Raw genomic sequence first — 18,287 nt, 5'->3', positions numbered from 1 at the left:
CCCTCTAGTTTTTGTTTTTTCCTTTTTTTTTCTTCTTTCACTTCTTCCAACAAACAATCTATTTTATTTTTACATTGACAGCCATGAAGGCATGATTTTTTGCTATATGGAATACAATGTACTGAAAAACAGGAACATTTCCAATTACACCATTGACTTTTGGCTTTACTTTTTAATGGATTATTTGTGCTGTAAAAATGACCTAGAAACATGATTCTTCAGGTCAGTATAATTACAGCAATCACAAGCAAGTATAGTTTTTATATTTTAGTGGCTAAAAAAAACAGAAAAGGGAACTTATTATTATTAATTTTTTTTTCTGTCATCATTTTTTGAGACAGAGCTTTTTTTGGTTCATGGACCATTGTGAGAATTTGTTTTTTGTGTGTGGTGAGCTGACTTTTTTAAATTTATAGATAATTAACCTTATATTTTGGTATCTTATATTTTTGCATTCGTAGAAAAGTCATCTATGTTGTTTCTTTTTATATAGTTTTAATGTATTCACAGAATGTACACTGTTAAAGCCTTTTCTTTATTAGCTACTCATTAAAACCTAGAAGTTTTAGATACTTTACTATGTATTCCCAAACCAACATTAACTCAGGTGATTATTTAAAATAGTAAGTGAAAAAAAAGAGAGAAAAGCAAAAAAATGGCAATGGGTAGAGGGGAATCTGAAGTGTCCTAACAGGAAGATCACCTTATTAACAACTAGTGTCAATGCTACCTAAGCCCACGGATTAGTAATGGAGAGGCATCTATAAGACACCTATCCATTACTAATTCTATAGTTATTTTGTAAATAATCACACACCCAAAATAAAGTCTTTTAATTAAAAGTATGACACAGACTGCTTTAATTATTCTAAATTAAATCATACTCACGCCAACGCCCATTCCATTGAATCCCTCGTTTCCTGCAATAAAAGAAAAAAAAACAACCATATCCCTCACCTGTCCGTCAATCTGTCCCACACCATAATTCATGTCTGGGGGATAAACAGTGACTAGCGATGACGTCATCGAGGTTACTGCCAGTCACTGAGAATGCATTCCCAGCAAGGCCAATGAACTGCGGTGACTTCAGTGCGATCACCGCTAGCACTGTGAAAAAGTCTCACGGTGCAGAGGCGAGTTCACCGCAGTTCACCAAGTGAATTTCACTGCGGTGAATTTGAACTGCGGTAAACTCGCCTCTGCACTGTGAGACTTTCTCAATTTGCTAGCGGTGATCGCACTGAAGTCACTGCAGTTCATTGGCCCATCTAAGAACACAGCCTCGATGATGTCACTGATGCTGCACTTGCAGCAGCTCATTCATCAGTGGTTCTCAGCCTGGATGGTCACATCTTGGCACCGTCCAGGTTGAAAACTGTTTATCCCCCAGACATGAATTACAGAGTGGGACAGAACAATGGACAGGTGAGAGATATTGTTTTTTTTTAATTTTTGTTTTATTACAAGAGATAAAGGATTCAATAGAATGGGCAATAGGTGAGTATAGCTGTGTTTGTTATTTTTAAATAAAAAGTAAAAGTTTGTTTTGTTTTATTTTAACTAAAATACTTTATTCTGGCTGTGTGTTTATTTACCATATAATTATAGGATTAGTAATGGATGGGTGTCTTATAGATGCCTCTCCATTACTAATCCGTGGGCTTGATGTCACCTGACAATACAAAGGTGATATCAGCCCCACAAATATGAACCCCAATTGCCACCACTACAGGGCAAGTGGGAAGAGATGGGCAAAGTACCAGAATTGGTGCATCTACAGTTAGGTCCATATATATTTGGACAGAGACAACATTTTTCTAATTTTGGTTATAGACATTACCACAATGAATTTTAAACAAAACTATTCAGATGCAGTTGAAGTTCAGACTTTCAGCTTTCATTTGAGGGTATCCACATTAAAATTGGATGAAGGGTTTAGGAGTTTCAGGTCCTGAACATGTGCCACCCTGTTTTTAAAGGGACCAAAAGTAATTGGACAATTGACTCCAAGGCTAGTTCATGGACAGGTGTGGGCAATCCCTTCGTTATGTCATTGACAATTAAGCAGATATAAGGCCTGGAGTTGATTTGAGGTGTGGTGCTTGCATCTGGAACGACCCCCAGGAAGAAGCTACTTTGCGAAACGTACTTAACACTTTGTGCAATACTTTTCCATGACCAATATTGCCTTCAATTTAGGGGCCATCTACTTATTTATTTATTTATTTAGGCGTCATTATTGCTTATGTGGACACACATCACAGACAGCTTTTCTTGCTCACTCTACAAAAAACTTTTTTGTCATACAATCCAGAGCTTGCTGATGCATCTGTGTTTTATATGTGTTGCATTCACTGTTTTTTTCATGTTTTATCATTCATGCAACTGCATTTAGTATATGGATTGCCTGGAGCTCACTCTGCCTTGTTTCATTTTCCCTTTTTTCTATATTAATATGTAATAATTTTTTGTCTTTTAAATTGTTATCAATAAAATTATCTATATTTTATTTTTTGGTCTGTAACTCCCTTCTTTCTTGGTCTAACCGACAACCAACGTAATACACCACGGAATAAAGTATACACAATTTAGACCAAGGCAGGGAATATGGAAAATATATGGCTATATTAATAGGGTGCCTATGATTACATATCACAAAAAAAATGAATCAATACATTAGACAAAAAATTATATAAAATAAATAGAATACGTACACTGACAGAATAAAAAAGGGGGGGGGCTATATGTTTATCTTTATAGCAATAAAACCACCAACAGGATAAAATATAAGACTCCACAGATTGGATATTTTATATAGCTGCACCAGAAGTCCAAAAAAAATAAAGATAATACTGAAAAAAGAGTAGGCTCTGTATTTAAAATAAAAAATATATATGTATATATATGGGGAGAGGGGAAAAAATATAATTGAGTCCACAGCTGTTGAGTTTAGTAAGCGTGTGAAGTAAAGTGACGAGTGCAACCCATATCAATGAGGAATGGGCTTTCAATCAATCAATTAAATAGATTACTGGCTGGCCATAATCGAACTATAATATCACACAGCCTATGTGTAAAAAAAGGGGGGGAGGAAAATTATACAGTGAATTAATATATATAGAAAAACAAGTTATATATATGTGCCTCACAAAATAATGTGCAAATATGCCAACTAAAGTGATCAAGTGCCGAAGAAAGAGAGCCAATAAAACTAACAACACGCTACTCCTACTATACTAAATCAGTATCAATTCCAGGGACTATAAACAGACTGTGGGTGGGGAAAAAAACTCCAAACGGAATTGTAAAGGTGATGAAGGTAAAGTGCACCTGTGCAGTGTAATGGTTAAACTAGCATGGTGCCATGATCTGCCAGGGAAAGACGAAACCCCTGACGAAGGAAAGAGTATACATTCCGAAACGCGCGTCGGGTCAGCGCGCACACTGGCAGAACCACCTCAGGTACATAGCTATTATTATTGTGGCACCAGTTGTTTAGTCTCCGATCATGGCACCATGCTAGTTTAACCATTACACTGCACAGGTGCACTTTACCTTCATCACCTTTACAATTCCGTTTGGAGTTTTTTTCCCCACCCACAGTCTGTTTATAGTCCCTGGAATTGATACTGATTTAGTATAGTAGGAGTAGCGTGTTGTTAGTTTTATTGGCTCTCTTTCTTCGGCACTTGATCACTTTAGTTGGCATATTTGCACATTATTTTGTGAGGCACATATATATAACTTGTTTTTCTATATATATTAATTCACTGTATAATTTTCCTCCCCCCCTTTTTTTACACATAGGCTGTGTGATATTATAGTTCGATTATGGCCAGCCAGTAATCTATTTAATTGATTGATTGAAAGCCCATTCCTCATTGATATGGGTTGCACTCGTCACTTTACTTCACACGCTTACTAAACTCAACAGCTGTGGACTCAATTATATTTTTTCCCCTCTCCCCATATATATACATATATATTTTTTATTTTAAATACAGAGCCTACTCTTTTTTCAGTATTATCTTTATTTTTTTTGGACTTCTGGTGCAGCTATATAAAATATCCAATCTGTGGAGTCTTATATTTTATCCTGTTGGTGGTTTTATTGCTATAAAGATAAACATATAGCCCCCCCCTTTTTTATTCTGTCAGTGTACGTATTCTATTTATTTTATATAATTTTTTGTCTAATGTATTGATTCATTTTTTTTGTGATATGTAATCATAGGCACCCTATTAATAAAGCCATATATTTTCCATATTCCCTGCCTTGGTCTAAATTGTGTATACTTTATTCCGTGGTGTATTACGTTGGTTGTCGGTTCTCCTTTCGCAGTGGTTTTTCCACTGTACCTCTTCACAGCACACCTTGATGGTTTTGGTTACTATTCTATTTAGATTATAATAAGTTATTATTATTATTTTTATGATTTTTGGGTGTACTGTGTATTTTTAATTTCTTGGTCTAAGCAGATATAAGGCCTGGAGTTGATTTGAGGTGTGGTGCTTGCATTTGGAAGGTTTTGCTGTAAAGTAAACATGCGGTCAAAGGAGCTCTCCATGCAGGTGAAACAAGCCATCCTTAAGCTGCAAAAACAGAAAAAACCCATTCGAGAAATTGCTACAATATTAGGAGTGGCAAAAGCTACAGTTTGGTACATCCTGAGAAAGAAAGAAAGCACTGGTGAACTCATCAATTCAAAAAGACCTGGGCGCCCACGGAAGACAACAGTGGTGGATGATCGCAGAATAATCTCCATGGTGAAGAGAAACCCCTTCACAACAGCCAACCAAGTGAACAACACTCTCCAGGAGGTCGGCGTATCAATATCCAAATCTACCATAAAGAGAAGACTGCATGAAAGTAAATACAGAGGGTTCACTGCACGGAGCAAGCCACTCATAAGCATTAAGAATAAAAAGGCTAGACTGGACTTTGCTAAAAAACATCTAAAAAAGCCAGCACAGTTCTGGAGGAACATTCTTTGGACAGATGAAACCAAGATCAACCTCTACCAGAATGATGGAAAGAGAAAAGTATGGCGAAGGCGTGGTACAGCTCATGATCCAAAGCATACCACATCATCTGTAAAACACGGCGGAGGCAGTGTGATGGCTTGGGCATGGATGGCTGCCAGTGGTACTGGGTCACTAGTGTTTATTGATGATGTGACACAGGACAAAAGCATATATAATATATAACACCAAAGAAGCACTAGGCGACACTAATAAAAAATGTATAAATTTTATTCATAAGCAAATGTAAAAATATATAAAGATCAAATATAAAATCAGGGAAAACCAAACAAAATGCAGGAGCAACCAATAGGTATGGCTGGAAATAAGTGGTAATAGTCCATGTAGCGTTACCTTCACCGTAACAATATTATTATCAATAAATTTAACCATGCATTCAAGAAAAACCATAAGAAAGCAGTTACCACACCACCCGACGCTGCAGCTGTCAGTGAAAAATGCACCCAAAAATAGTGCATATGTATCATAAAGGTAAGTCAGTAATTTACCATAGGTGTGCAAATCACAGCATAAAATCGTATACATCTAGGTTTTTAGGAGTGCAAAATCACTGTGAGCGGCAGCATCAGGGAGTGTACAGCAGTACAATCAAAACATACCAGATGGAAGGAACGTATTTACCTAATGTAGACCACCAGCCAGGGACCCACGACACCCGACGCGCATTTCGCTGAGAAAGCTTCGTCCAGGGGTAGTGGGTAACTGAAAAGGAGGCTTATTTGTGTATGTCATTGGCCAATGACAGAGAGGCACACTGACTCTCTTTTAAAGTATCCCCCCCCCAAAAAAAAAAAAAAAGGACAAAAGCAGCCATAAGAATTCTGAGGTATTCAGAGACATACTGTGTGCTCAGATCCAGCCAAATGCAGCAAAATGGATTGGTCGTCGTTTCATACTACAGATGGACAATGACCCAAAACATAAAGCCAAAGCAACCCAGGAGTTTATTAAAGCAAAGAAGTGGAATATTCTTGAATGGCCAAGTCAGTCACCTGATCTCAACCCAATTGAGCATGCATTTCACTTGTTAAAGACTAAACTTCAGACAGAAAGGCCCACAAACAAACAGCAACTGAAAACCACCACAGTGAAGGCCTGGCAGAGCATCAAAAAGGAGGAAACACAGCGTCTGGTGATGTCCATTGGTTCAAGACTTCAGGCAGTCATTGCCAACAAAGGGTTTTCAACCAAGTACTAAAAATGAACATTTTATTTAAAATTATTGAATCTATCCAATTACTTTTGGTCCCTTTAAAAACAGGGTGGCACATGTTAAGGAGCTGAAACTCCTAAACCCTTCATCCAGTTTTAATGTGGATACCCTCAAATGAAAGCTGAAAGTCTGAATGTCAACTGCATCTGAATTGTTTTGTTTAAAATTAATTGTGGTAATGTCTATAACCAAAATTAGAAAAATGTTGTCTCTGTCCAAATATATATGGACCTAACTGTAATAGATGCCTTTTATGGATGGCTGCGGGCTGCTATTTTTAGGCTGGGGGCCCAAATCCATATCCCCTTACTAGCCTAAGAATACCAGCCCCATCTGTCTGCTTTAGCAAGGCTGGTTGTCAAAAATGGGGGGACCCCACATCGTTTTTTTAAATTATTTAAGTAATTAAAAAATACATGTGGGGACCCCTCTATACTTGATAACCAGCCTTGCTGAAGCTGACAGCTGAGGGATGCAGCCCCTAGCTGGTTATCAAAAATACAGGGGAACCTACATGGTTTTTTTTTTATTATTAATTTACAGTGCAGGCACTGGCTGATGAGTACTCCCATCAGCAGCTCACGGGAGTAGTCCCATCAGTTGACACCAATGACCAGAGGTAAACTTTATACCTCTGATCATAGCTGTGGGCTCACACTGTCATTTGACAGCGTGGGTACTGGGGCTCTCTTACTGGTGGTGATGACTTTACCACCAATTAGAAGCAGTGTTTGCCACGCTGTCATGCACATGACAAAGTGACAAACACCTGGTGTTCGGGGGCCCGAACCCGAACTTTAACACGGACTCCCTGGTGAAGTCAGTGTTTAGTGTCCGTGCCCAAACAGTAGGTGTTCGGTACGGACGCCGAACTTTACTCTGGGGTCACCTATCTCTACTGACAAGCGGAATCCTTCTAAGTTCTATGTAGAAATAGGAGGTCAATATTCCCTGTATGACTCATAGGTGGCATTTACCATTTACCATTGTAAAAGTCACTGGCAGGGGGAGAAAGGAGGAGCTGGGTTAGGAGTTGAAGAGGGGAATGATAAATTTAGGGATAAGAGGCTTGCTTTTTCTACATAGAGCAGAGAAAAAATAAGAATTAGCTGGGTAGAAAGTCGAAATGAGCAATTTACAGTACACTGTGCTATATAATATCATGACTGCAGTATATAAAGAGGATAAAAATGTTGATTAGGGTGCTTCTTTAAGTCAGACTAGGAAAGGGGTCTGCACTTTGTGCAGAATCATTGCAACTAATGTCAATATGTGGCTAGACTGGTATTCAGTTTAATAAATTCTAAGATCAGACATACTGTAAATGGCAGCAAAAAAAATCACATGAAATTCCTTAATAGAATATTAAATTGTAAACCAGTGTTGTTTATTATACTTAACCTGAAAGGGACAAGTCCACATTGAGGTAGGCTACAGTTCGTGCTCCTAAAGCTTTTCCTAATTCCTGTTGAGAGGTAAAATGTATTTATTTATATTTATTTCTAATCTGCATTACCATATTATGCTATTCTGTACTCTGCATTACAATACTATATGTAAGGAAATTCAATAAGTAAGCATAATGTAAGCCAAAACTGATTGGTTCCATTTGTTGGATACACTCTTCCTTGCAAACAACTGACAATTCCGGCTAGTAACAGGTTGACAATTGTGTCCTTCTATATTGTACCCGATGCGACTTGGTGTAGAAAAAAAATAATTAGATAGTGGCACACTATATTCTCTCTATTTTAAACTATATTTTTATTGGAAATTTTACAAGTACAAAATGTTGAAACACATAGGGTCTGATACATCAAAACTTTCTCACCATAATTCTGGCACACGGTATAACCTTTGTAAAGTCAAAAAATTTAGGCACAACTCAGAGTTCTGCCAAAATACTGCAAGCTTTGCTAATTACAAGCTAGTTTCTTCCAGCTCCGACAAAATGAGTGGAACTGGTGTGGAGTTGGGGAGGGGGCATGCTCCTCTTGATGGAATTGTTAGTTAAGGTACCGTTACACTAAACGACTTACCAACGATCACGACCAGCGATACGACCTGGCCGTGATCGTTGGTAAGTCGTTGTGTGGTCGCTGGGGAGCTGTCACACAGACAGCTCTCTCCAGCGACCAACGATCAGGGGAAAGACTTCGACATCGTTGAAACTGTCTTCAACGATGCCGAAGTCCCCGGGTAACCAGGGTAAATATCGGGTTACAAGGCGCAGGGCAGCGCTTAGTAACCCGATATTTACCCTGGTTACCATTGTAAAAGTTAAAAAAAAAAACAGTACATACTCACATTCCGATGTCTGTCACGTCCCCCGGCGTCAGCTTCCCGCACTGACTGTGTCAGCACCAGCCGTAAAGCAGAGCACAGCGGTGACGTCACCGCTCTGCTTTCCGGCCGCTGTGCTTACACAGGGCAGAGAAGCAGAGCGCCGAGGGACAGACAGCAGAAGGTAAGTATGTAGTGTTTTTTTTTTTTTTTACTTTTACGCTGGTAACCAGGGTAAACATCGGGTTACTAAACGCGGCCCTGCGCTTAGTAACCAGATGTTTACCCTGGTTACCAGCGAAGACATCGTTGAATCGGCGTCACACACGCCGATTTAGCGATGTCAGCAGGAAGTCCAGCGACGAAATAAAGTGCTGGACTTTCTGCAGCGACCAACGACATCACAGCAGGATTCTGATTGCTGCTGCCTGTCAAACTGAACGATATCGCTAGCCAGGACGCTGCAACGTCACGGATCGCTAGCGATATCGTTTAGTGTGACGGTACCTTTACTCTACATTTACATTAAACCTAATTTGTCAAGTGTTTGCCCATTCAGACATCTTATCTTGATCGTTTTGCAATATTGTAATGTCAAGTTCAGATTTTGTTATCCTACATAGTTTGGTGTCCTCAGCAAAGACTGACACTTTACTCTCAATCTCATCCACTAAATCATTAATAAAAAGATTAAAAAGAATCGGTCCTAGCACAGATCCCTGTGGTCCCCACTGCTGACTATATCCAATTTAGAGAACTTAACATTTATAACAACTTTGTTTCCTGTCAATTAGCCAATTCCTTACCCATCTGCATATGGTTTCCCCCAGTCCTTACCTCTGGAGCGTCAGTATAAGGCTGTTATGTGGTACAGTATCAAATGTCTTTGCAAAGTCCATATAAATCATATCAGCTGCATTACCAACATCCAGATTTGCACTTATCTCCTCATAGAAACCCAACATGTTAGTTAGACATGACCTATCTTTCATGAATCCATGCTGGTTGTCAGTTATTATATTATTCTCTGCAGTATATTTTTACAGGTCATCTCTCAAAATGTCCTCAAAAAATTTGCACACTACTGAAGTTAGGCTTACCGGACGATAGTTGTCTGGCTCCACCTTCTTACCTGTCTTAAATATTGGTACCACATCACCCATCCTCCAATCCTGTGGCACCACCCCTGTTCTAAGAGAATCTAAGAATATAAGATACAGCGGTTTGTCAATTACTGAGCTCAACTCCCTCAGTATCTGTGGATGAATGCCATCTAGGCTGGGGGATTTGTTAATGTTTAATTTGCTCAGATGCGGGCGTACTTCTTATTGTGTTAAACTAGTTATATCAGGTGGTGAACTTAGTATTTTGCCTTGTTGAATGATCCCTGGAACAGACAGATCATTGGTGAACATGGATGGAAAGTGCCTGTTTAATATCTCATCCTTTTCTTTGTCCTTTTTTATAAAGGGGAAATCACAACAATAAGTGTAGCACTGTGTAATAACAGTCCTCAGGGGGCAAAGCAAAAAACATAAACGTGGCCAAGTAAGTCTATACTTAGGAGACAGAATAAAAAATTGACATTTGATAAAAGGCTCCATGAAGGGCTGAAACATCGGTGAATATAAAAGTATTTTTTTTAATCAGAGTGCTGCTACTCCTCTTTGCTGTTGAAAAATTGAGTGAGGGAGATGAGCAGGCAGACTCTCATTTTATAGAGATAATGTCTGAGAGAGGAAGGTCAATCATGGGGCTGTAGTCCTTCACATTGGTACTTTTTTAAATATCCACCCTTAGGGTAAGTCATCAATATCAGATTAGTAAGGGTCCAACACCGGACACCCCCAAATGTAATGTTCTCCCTGACGGCAGCAGCTGTATGTTAGCTTTGTCAACTAAGTTGCTTCCCTGGCAGACTATTGATTTCATGTCAATGATTTATATGCTATTTGGCATGGGACGATAAAGCCCCATCCCCATGTGCAGCTGTAACAGGACACCCATCTCAGGATGGGGTCAAGCCTCAAAAGGCTGTGAGTGACAGATCTCACACCTTGTGCTAGCTAAGCTCAGAACAAAAGACTTGCTTGCAAAATAGATTTGGGACAGGTGGCACCACAGAGTCTCAGGTACCTTTTAGGCAAATACTGTACTATTTGTTTTCACCCATTTTTGCTCTGCACTATTTGTACGTGATGTGGTACACAGCCTTCTTGGACATTTGCCTTATTCCCTGATATGGACACACTTATTCTCCAGGCTATATCATTGGGTATGTTATATTGCACCTATGCACTTGCATGTTTTGCGCAAAACTGTTTACCTTTTATATGCCTGCTGGTTTACCTGACTCCTACTGTGGGCCCACCTTATTTGGCTTACCTCTGACATATCCCTACTTACCCTCAGTTATATAGTTTTATATAGTTTGGTCTCAAAAAGCTTTATATTTTATGATTACTTGTTTCTTTTTGGTGCTCTTTCTTTTATGATTTTCATGACCTTTGCACTAAACTTACTTTACTCGTCCTTGCACCTTCACACTGATCAGTTGATCAGGATTTCATTGTGAGTGTTGGCCTTGTGATAGATTTTCTAAAATACCGTATATACTAGAGTATAAGACGACCCGAGTATAAGCAGAGACCCCTAATTTTGCCACGTAAAAATTGGGAAAACTTAATGACTCGAGTATAAGCCTAGGGTGGAAAATGCGGTAAATTTCAAAAATAAAAATAGATACCAATAAAAGTAAAATTAATTGAGATATCAGTAGGTTAAGTGTTTTTGAATATCCATATTGAATCAGGAGCCCTATATAATGCTCCATACAGTTCATGATGGGTCCCATAAGATGCTCCATACAGTTCATGATGGGCCCCAATAGATGCTCCATATTAAAATATGCCCCATACAATGCTGCACAAAGGTTAATAATGGCCCCATAAGATGCTCCATAGACACATTTGCCTCATACAGTACTGCATAAAGGTTAATAAGGACTCCACAAGATGCTCCATAGAGACATTTGCCCCATATAATGCCGCACAAACGTTGATTATGGCCCCATTAGATGCTCCATAAAGATATTTGCCCCATATAGTGCTGCACAAACGTTGATTATGGCCCCATAAGATGCTCCATAAAGATATTTACCCCAGATAGTGCTGCACAAATGCTGATTATGGCCCCATAAGATGCTCCATACAGATATTTGCCCCATATAATGCTGCACAAAGGTTAATAATGGCCCCATAAGATGCTCCATAGAGACATTTTCTCCATATAATGCTGCACAAATGGTGATTATGGCCCCATAAGATATTCAATAAAGATATTTGCCCCATATAATGCTGCACATGGCCCCATAAGATGCTCCATAAAAATATTGGCCCCATATAATGCTGCACATGGCCCCATAAGATGCTCCATAAAGATATTTGCCCCATATAATGCTGCACAAACGTTGATTATTGCCCCATAAGATGCTCCATAAAGATATTTGCCCCATATAATGCTGCACATGGCCTCATAAGATGCTCCATAAAGATATTTGCCCCATATATTGCTGCACATGGCCCCATAAGATGCTCCATAAAGATATTTGCCCCATATAATGCTGCACAAACGTTGATTATGGCCCCATAAGATGCTCCATAAAGATATTTACCCCATATGCTGTTGCTGTGATAAAAAAAATCACATACTCACCTCTCGTCGCTCAGGCCCTCGACACTTGCAATATTCACCTGTCCTCCTTCCGGCGCCGCTGTGTCTTCCACATCCTCTGCAAAACGTTCAGCAGAGGGCACATACTAACCACGTCAACGCGCCCTCTGACCTGAGCATCACTGCAGAGGATGCGGAAGACGGAGCGGTGCCGGAACGTGGGACAGGTGACTGTCGCACAATGCTCCCCCTCCCCATTATACTCACCTGCTCCTGGCGCTGTCCCTGCACGTCCCTGGTTCTCTGGGTGCTGACAGCTTCTTCCTGTATTGAGCGGTCACATAGTACCGCTCATTACAGTAATGAATCTGCGGCCTCATCCCAAAGGGAGTGGAGTCGGGTCCATATTCATTGCTGTAATGAGCGGTACCATGTGACCGCTCAATGCTGGAAGAAGCCGTCAGCCCGAGACCATAGGAGATGCAGGGACCGCACCAGGAGCAGGTGAGTATGTCACAGCTGCCACTCTTCCTCCCCTGCCGACCCCCCCAGGGACAATGACTCGAGTATAAGCCGAGAGGGGCACTTTCAGCCTAAAAAAATGGGATGAAAGTCTCGGCTTATACTCGAGTATGTACGGTTGATACCATGCAGTGTAACTGCTTTGTTGAGTCAGCTATATTTTCATAAGGAGAATATGGACTTATTTTATATCCTGGTCACATACCAGTTATGTTTTCAAGATCTCTGGACTGGACTGAATGCCTTTCAGTGTCTCGATCTGTTCTAGCACCGCAGGGTGGGGAGATACGTAAAATGGCTAGTAGAAGCCAGGTAGCAAAATTGTGTTTGGTCTCAATGTCTAGCCCAGCTGGATGTGATGGCGCCAAAACTGCTTCTTTAGAACCATCCATTAAGGAGTTATGACCAACTTCAGTTTTGGTTCAGCCCAGGGAGCAGGAGGGCAGTGACCCAAAGGGGATAAAGGCTAGTTGAAGGCCATGTTGGCTCTCCCTCTTTTATGTTTGCTGTTCACTTTGGAAGTGGGGACCACATCAAGGAACGTGCTCTGAAGGACCCGGGAACCAGCTGGCAACCCATGTCCCCTGTGGCCCAGTGTACACATGGCATAACATCAAACCGGTAATTGAAATGATCCATCTGCTTATATCTTTTGTACTACTGTCAAGGTGAAAAAGACATATCTTTATACACTTTTTGTACTTTTATATTCTTATGCTGTGAAACAATAAGTTTTCCCCTTTGCTTGCTGATGCAAATGTAACTGTATTTAAAATGGCTGCCAGTATTCACCTATGCCCTAGTTTCGTTTCTGAGAAGCTAAGTATCGTTTCTGCTGAAGTCGAAACCTGAGATACGTGGAGAGAGGAGGATCCACCAGATGACGTCAGGACTAACCAGAAAGACCGGATACTAGACATATATTGCTTAAACCCCGCCTAATCCCGCCTATTGCACGCCTTTCCCTAATACACTACATAATGCTGTGTATCAGGAAATAAAGTTCAGTTGCTGTGACCGTTGCTAAAACTTGTAGAAGCACGAGCATGCACTGAGATTGAACCAGCTCTTTGTCTGACTCATTCTTACCCGGTACCAATGCTCATAGTCTAATTTGGGATGACTGGTGAATGAAGGGTATTGTCGTGACGACCCCGACAATTTGGCGCAAACAACGTGGGGCGTGGCCAGCGATCGGAGACCCCCTGGACCCATCCCTGGACGTCCGTGGATGACACCCGTAGTGGCTGACCTCGAGGACTGATCACCCTCCAAACACGGTAAGTGGAGTTCATATACTCTGTATGTGTCACACTTGCTAGTGTTTCAGCCATTATTGGTTTGTCTGTGGTCTCCTTGGGTCTGAGGGGTGACCGGTCGAGTGGTGAGACCGAGCGCGATCCCGTGCCACGCTTCGAACCAGCAACTGAGAGACGTCGCATTCTGCGCGTCCTCGTGTACACCATACCTCCTCCACCGGTCATCGTACTCCATTCAACCACCCTACCCGTGACTATTGTCTAGTGGTGAAATAGAATGAAAGATTGAGAAAGTTGTAGATTGGGGGGCGGCTTAGAGAAAGGGATAGGAGACGCAGCCTCTGTGATATTGTATAGATAGGTAACTAAGACGTAACGAGAGGGGACCACCTGTATTTCAGTGGAGGGCTCTCATTAGGAGACCGCCTCCCAACGGTTTGGAATACCATGACAGGACAGTCTGTAATCACTGTTGTTCAGGTTAGGGACAGGAAATATCGAGCGCGAGGCTCTATATTTATAGTACGTTGAACGCGAGGTTCCGTGCTTTAGGACACAGTGTTGATTGTCGTTGTCAGCGGCCTGAGCTGCAGCAGGGCGTAGTATTCTGTGAGTCATGTTGTGTCTCTTAAAGCAGAAGAAGTCCGTGCCCCACAAGTTAGATGAGGAATGCTGTGATGTTCTTATCTGTTCTGTGTCTCTGGTATGGAGGGGGCAAGTCGCTGCGTTCTCTCAGAATTTTATGTCCTTGGTGTAGAACGCGCTGGGAGATCTGTGTTTTGTTTAAAACAACAATATTGTATTGAATTAGAAAGAAATATTGCAAGTTTAAAGTAAAATATGGTGTCTTGTTTTAGAAGGAAACTTGTAAGTGATAGTTTGGTTATCAGTGTAATTGAAAGATTGGTAAAAGATTCACCTGCTTCAAGTTGAGTGGTTGATATATAGCAAATTAAGGATTAACAGAGGAAGTGAATTCTGATTTGTTTTTGTTACGTTGAAAAAGGAAAGTTGTCTATTACTATGAGAAAGTGGCTGAATGTTTTGTGGTGCAGGAAGGAACTGAGAAAGTGACTGAGATTAATGTGTTGGGAAAGCAAACAATTAAAAATTTGGGAGAGGGGTGCTCCCTGCTAGATAATATGGTCCCTCCCCAGGAAATTAAGCCTCTTCTCCCGACTTTAAGCCCTATGCCCCTTAACCCCAAGGCACCAATATATCCTGGACTGCCAAGAAGTTCTATGGGCGTCTTATGGTAGTATTTAAAGATCTGGGGTTTTCACTGTATAATAAAGCCCATTTACACCTTTTTGTGGCAGCTTTAATGTCCGGCCTTAAATCTGAATTGAAAAAGGCAATAATGTCAGTCAGACCCGATATTGAGATTTCCATTCCGGACGATGCATTAAAAAAAGTAGTACAAAGTTTTCAGAAGAACTTAACCCATTCTGCATCAGCAGGGAAATTAGAGGTTAAACCAGCAGCTGCAGCGATTTTTGCTCGCTCTCTAGCCCCCACCGCAGCTTCAAGGAGCCGCAGCTTCAAGGACACAGCTCTGTTCCTTATCAGTGGCCCAAGCAACAGACTTTAGCTCCTGCCCTCCCACCTTACACAAATCCAGTCCCATACTCCAATATCCATTTTAACCCTATGTCTGGGAATCTCCAAGCCCTGCCATGTCAATTCTCAGATCAAGAGCTTGTTTTAATTAGAGTAGATGGCAGACCCAATAAACATACTCTCACAAAACCCATCCCTGTGGGACCTTTCCCTGAAGTTACTGCTCAGTTCGTAATCTCTCCCTCATGTCCGGTAAATTTACTGAGGGCAGATTTATTATCACAGTTCCGCTCCAGAATATAATTCCAAGATGATGGTCAGATGGTACTTACGTTATATAACCCCTATGCAGATGAACATAATGAGATCTGTATCTTACACGCCCTTTCCACGGTTATGATGGCCCTGATAGGCCCAGATTCACCCCCAATAATGCCTGTAGAACCAGTAAAAGTGTTTCTCAAACCTGGTGCCCCTTTTCCCAAAGTCCATCAGTACCCTTTGAAATATGATCAGGAGCAGGGCCTCAAGGGGCAAATACAAACGTTACTCGATAATGGTGCCCTGGTAACCTGTGTTTCTCCATGTAACACGCCCTTGTTTCCCGTTAAGAAAAAGACCCCACCCGGCCAACCCCGTGCACGTGTTGTGTGCACGGACAGAGCAGGAAGCCATTGTTGCCACTGTTAGCCTTCTCAAGTATCTGGCAGATCTGAACTGTCGGGTTTCGGCCTCGAAACTTCGGTTCTGCCTTGGTCAAGTGATATTTTTGGGTCACTGTCTCCTTCAGGGTGCCAGATACCTCACAGAAGAAAGAAAAATAGCCGTCAGCTCCCTTCCTTTTCCAAAAGATGAGACTGAACTCCAGCGGTTTCTTGGACTATGAACTTATTGTCGTCAGTGGATACGGACGCATCCCGCATAACACAACCTCTCTACAATGCCCTGAAAGACGGTTCAAAATATGCTGATGATTTTGGCAGATTCCACACAGGTTACACTGTTACTACAGAATACACTGTAGTGCACGCAGCTGCACTCCCTCCCTCACAGTCAACACAAGAAGCAGAACTTCAGGCTCTGTCTACTGCATTTGTTCTGGCCAAAGACAGGCGGGCTAATATATACATGGACTCACAGTATGCACTTGGTATTGCTCATGATTTCGGAGCCCTATGGGCCAATCGAGGGTTTGTTACTACTGCCGGGACTCCAGTGAAGAATGCTGAAGCTGTTAAAACACTTATGGACTCAATCAAATTACCTACTCAGGTGGCCATTATCAAAGTTAAGGAGCACGGTCCTAGGAACAGTCCACAGACTGTTGGTAACGCCTTTGCGGATATGCAAGCAAAAGTTGCTGCTCTCCTACCCGTTGAACCGACTATACCAGCTATGGTGACCACATGCTCTCAGCGTAAACAGTTACAAGAAACACTGACTCTACAGGAACCTGATGATCTATGCCAGACTGAGGTTTTCTGTCGGACCCCGCGAGACCGCTTAATGACTATGCAGAGAATGTCTCCCAAAGGAAGAAGTGAAGCAGTGGAAAGCTGATGGAGCACGTATGGACAATGGTCTCTCGAAAAAGGACCAACTTGTGTGTCTCCGTTAGTGAATGTACTCTGCTATTGCCACGTGGGCACATGGGCCCACACATCGAGGAAAAAACAGGCCCTAGCCCTGGTACAAAAATTCTACTGGGCTCCAGGTATTTCTACAGTCCTGACAGCACTCAACCGTACATGTAATATCTGTCAGACCTGCAGTCCCGGTCAACTTCAACGTGTACCCCCGAAACACCTTGCTAAGCCCGACTATCCTTTCCAAAGGCTCCAGGTGGACCACATCATGTTGCCTAAGTCTGAAAGGTATGAATATTGTCTGGTGGTTGTCGATATGTTCTCCAATTGGCCGGAAGCATTCCCGGTTACCAACATGACTGCAAAGACCACAGCAAAGAAACTGGTGATGGAAGTTATATGCAGATATGGTGTTCCAGAAATTGTTGAAAGTGACCAAGGTCCGGTCTTTTCTTCTCATATGTATCAGGAGGTTCTGACAATGCTTGGATCCACTGTAGCCCTCCATACTCCGTACCATCCACAATCTAGTGGGAAAGTTAAGAGGCTGAACGGCACACTGAAGGGACAATTGACCAAAATGATGCAGGAGACTACGGCTCCATGGCCAGAGCTCCTACCCATTGTACTGTACCACATTTGTACTGCCCCTATTGCAAAACATGGCCTGTCCCCTAATTGAATATTGTTTGGTGCTAGGCCCTCAGTTGCAAAATTCAAGCCTCAGTAGTTATCAGAAGAAACTGACCGTGCTGTTCAATATGTTATTCAGCTTAGTAAAAATGTTAAATGTTGCTAACACCCATGTTTTAGTTTCTTCTTCCATTCCAGATTCAGCAGAAACCGACACTTGTCACAATTTGAAGTCTGGTGGTTTTATGGTCGTGAAAAGCTATATCAGAAAACACGGACTAGAACCCTTGTATGACGGTCCCTACCAAGTCCTCCTCATCACTCCTATGTCAGTAAAGCTGGAAGGAAGGCCAACGTGGATCAACGTATCACACTACAAGCTGGTCAAACAGACTAGTAGCAAATAAGGGAACATAATGTTTTAGTTTTTCGTATGTCCATTTAATAATATTGGTAACCGCATGGGACAGCCTAAATTCCCCAACATCCTTGAATAATAAGTTTGTACAATATCAT

The 18,287-nt window shown here is 41.5% G+C and overlaps 1 protein-coding gene across 1 annotated transcript in view; it reads right to left on the bottom strand.

The window, feature by feature from the left end:
- The window catches only part of LOC138643106 (putative N-acetylated-alpha-linked acidic dipeptidase), a 234,570-nt gene that overhangs the window by 64,681 nt on the left and 151,602 nt on the right, over positions 1-18,287 (bottom strand). The window contains exon 11 of the mRNA XM_069731859.1: positions 7,658-7,721. Coding sequence (XP_069587960.1) covers positions 7,658-7,721 — 64 coding nt within the window. The remainder of the gene's footprint in view (positions 1-7,657; positions 7,722-18,287) is intronic.

This window comes from Ranitomeya imitator, chromosome 1 (genome assembly GCF_032444005.1).
Source record: "Ranitomeya imitator isolate aRanImi1 chromosome 1, aRanImi1.pri, whole genome shotgun sequence".
Lineage (NCBI taxonomy): Eukaryota > Metazoa > Chordata > Amphibia > Anura > Dendrobatidae > Ranitomeya > Ranitomeya imitator.
The sequence above is the reverse complement of the archived record's forward strand: the minus strand, read 5'-3'. Positions and strand labels throughout refer to the sequence as shown.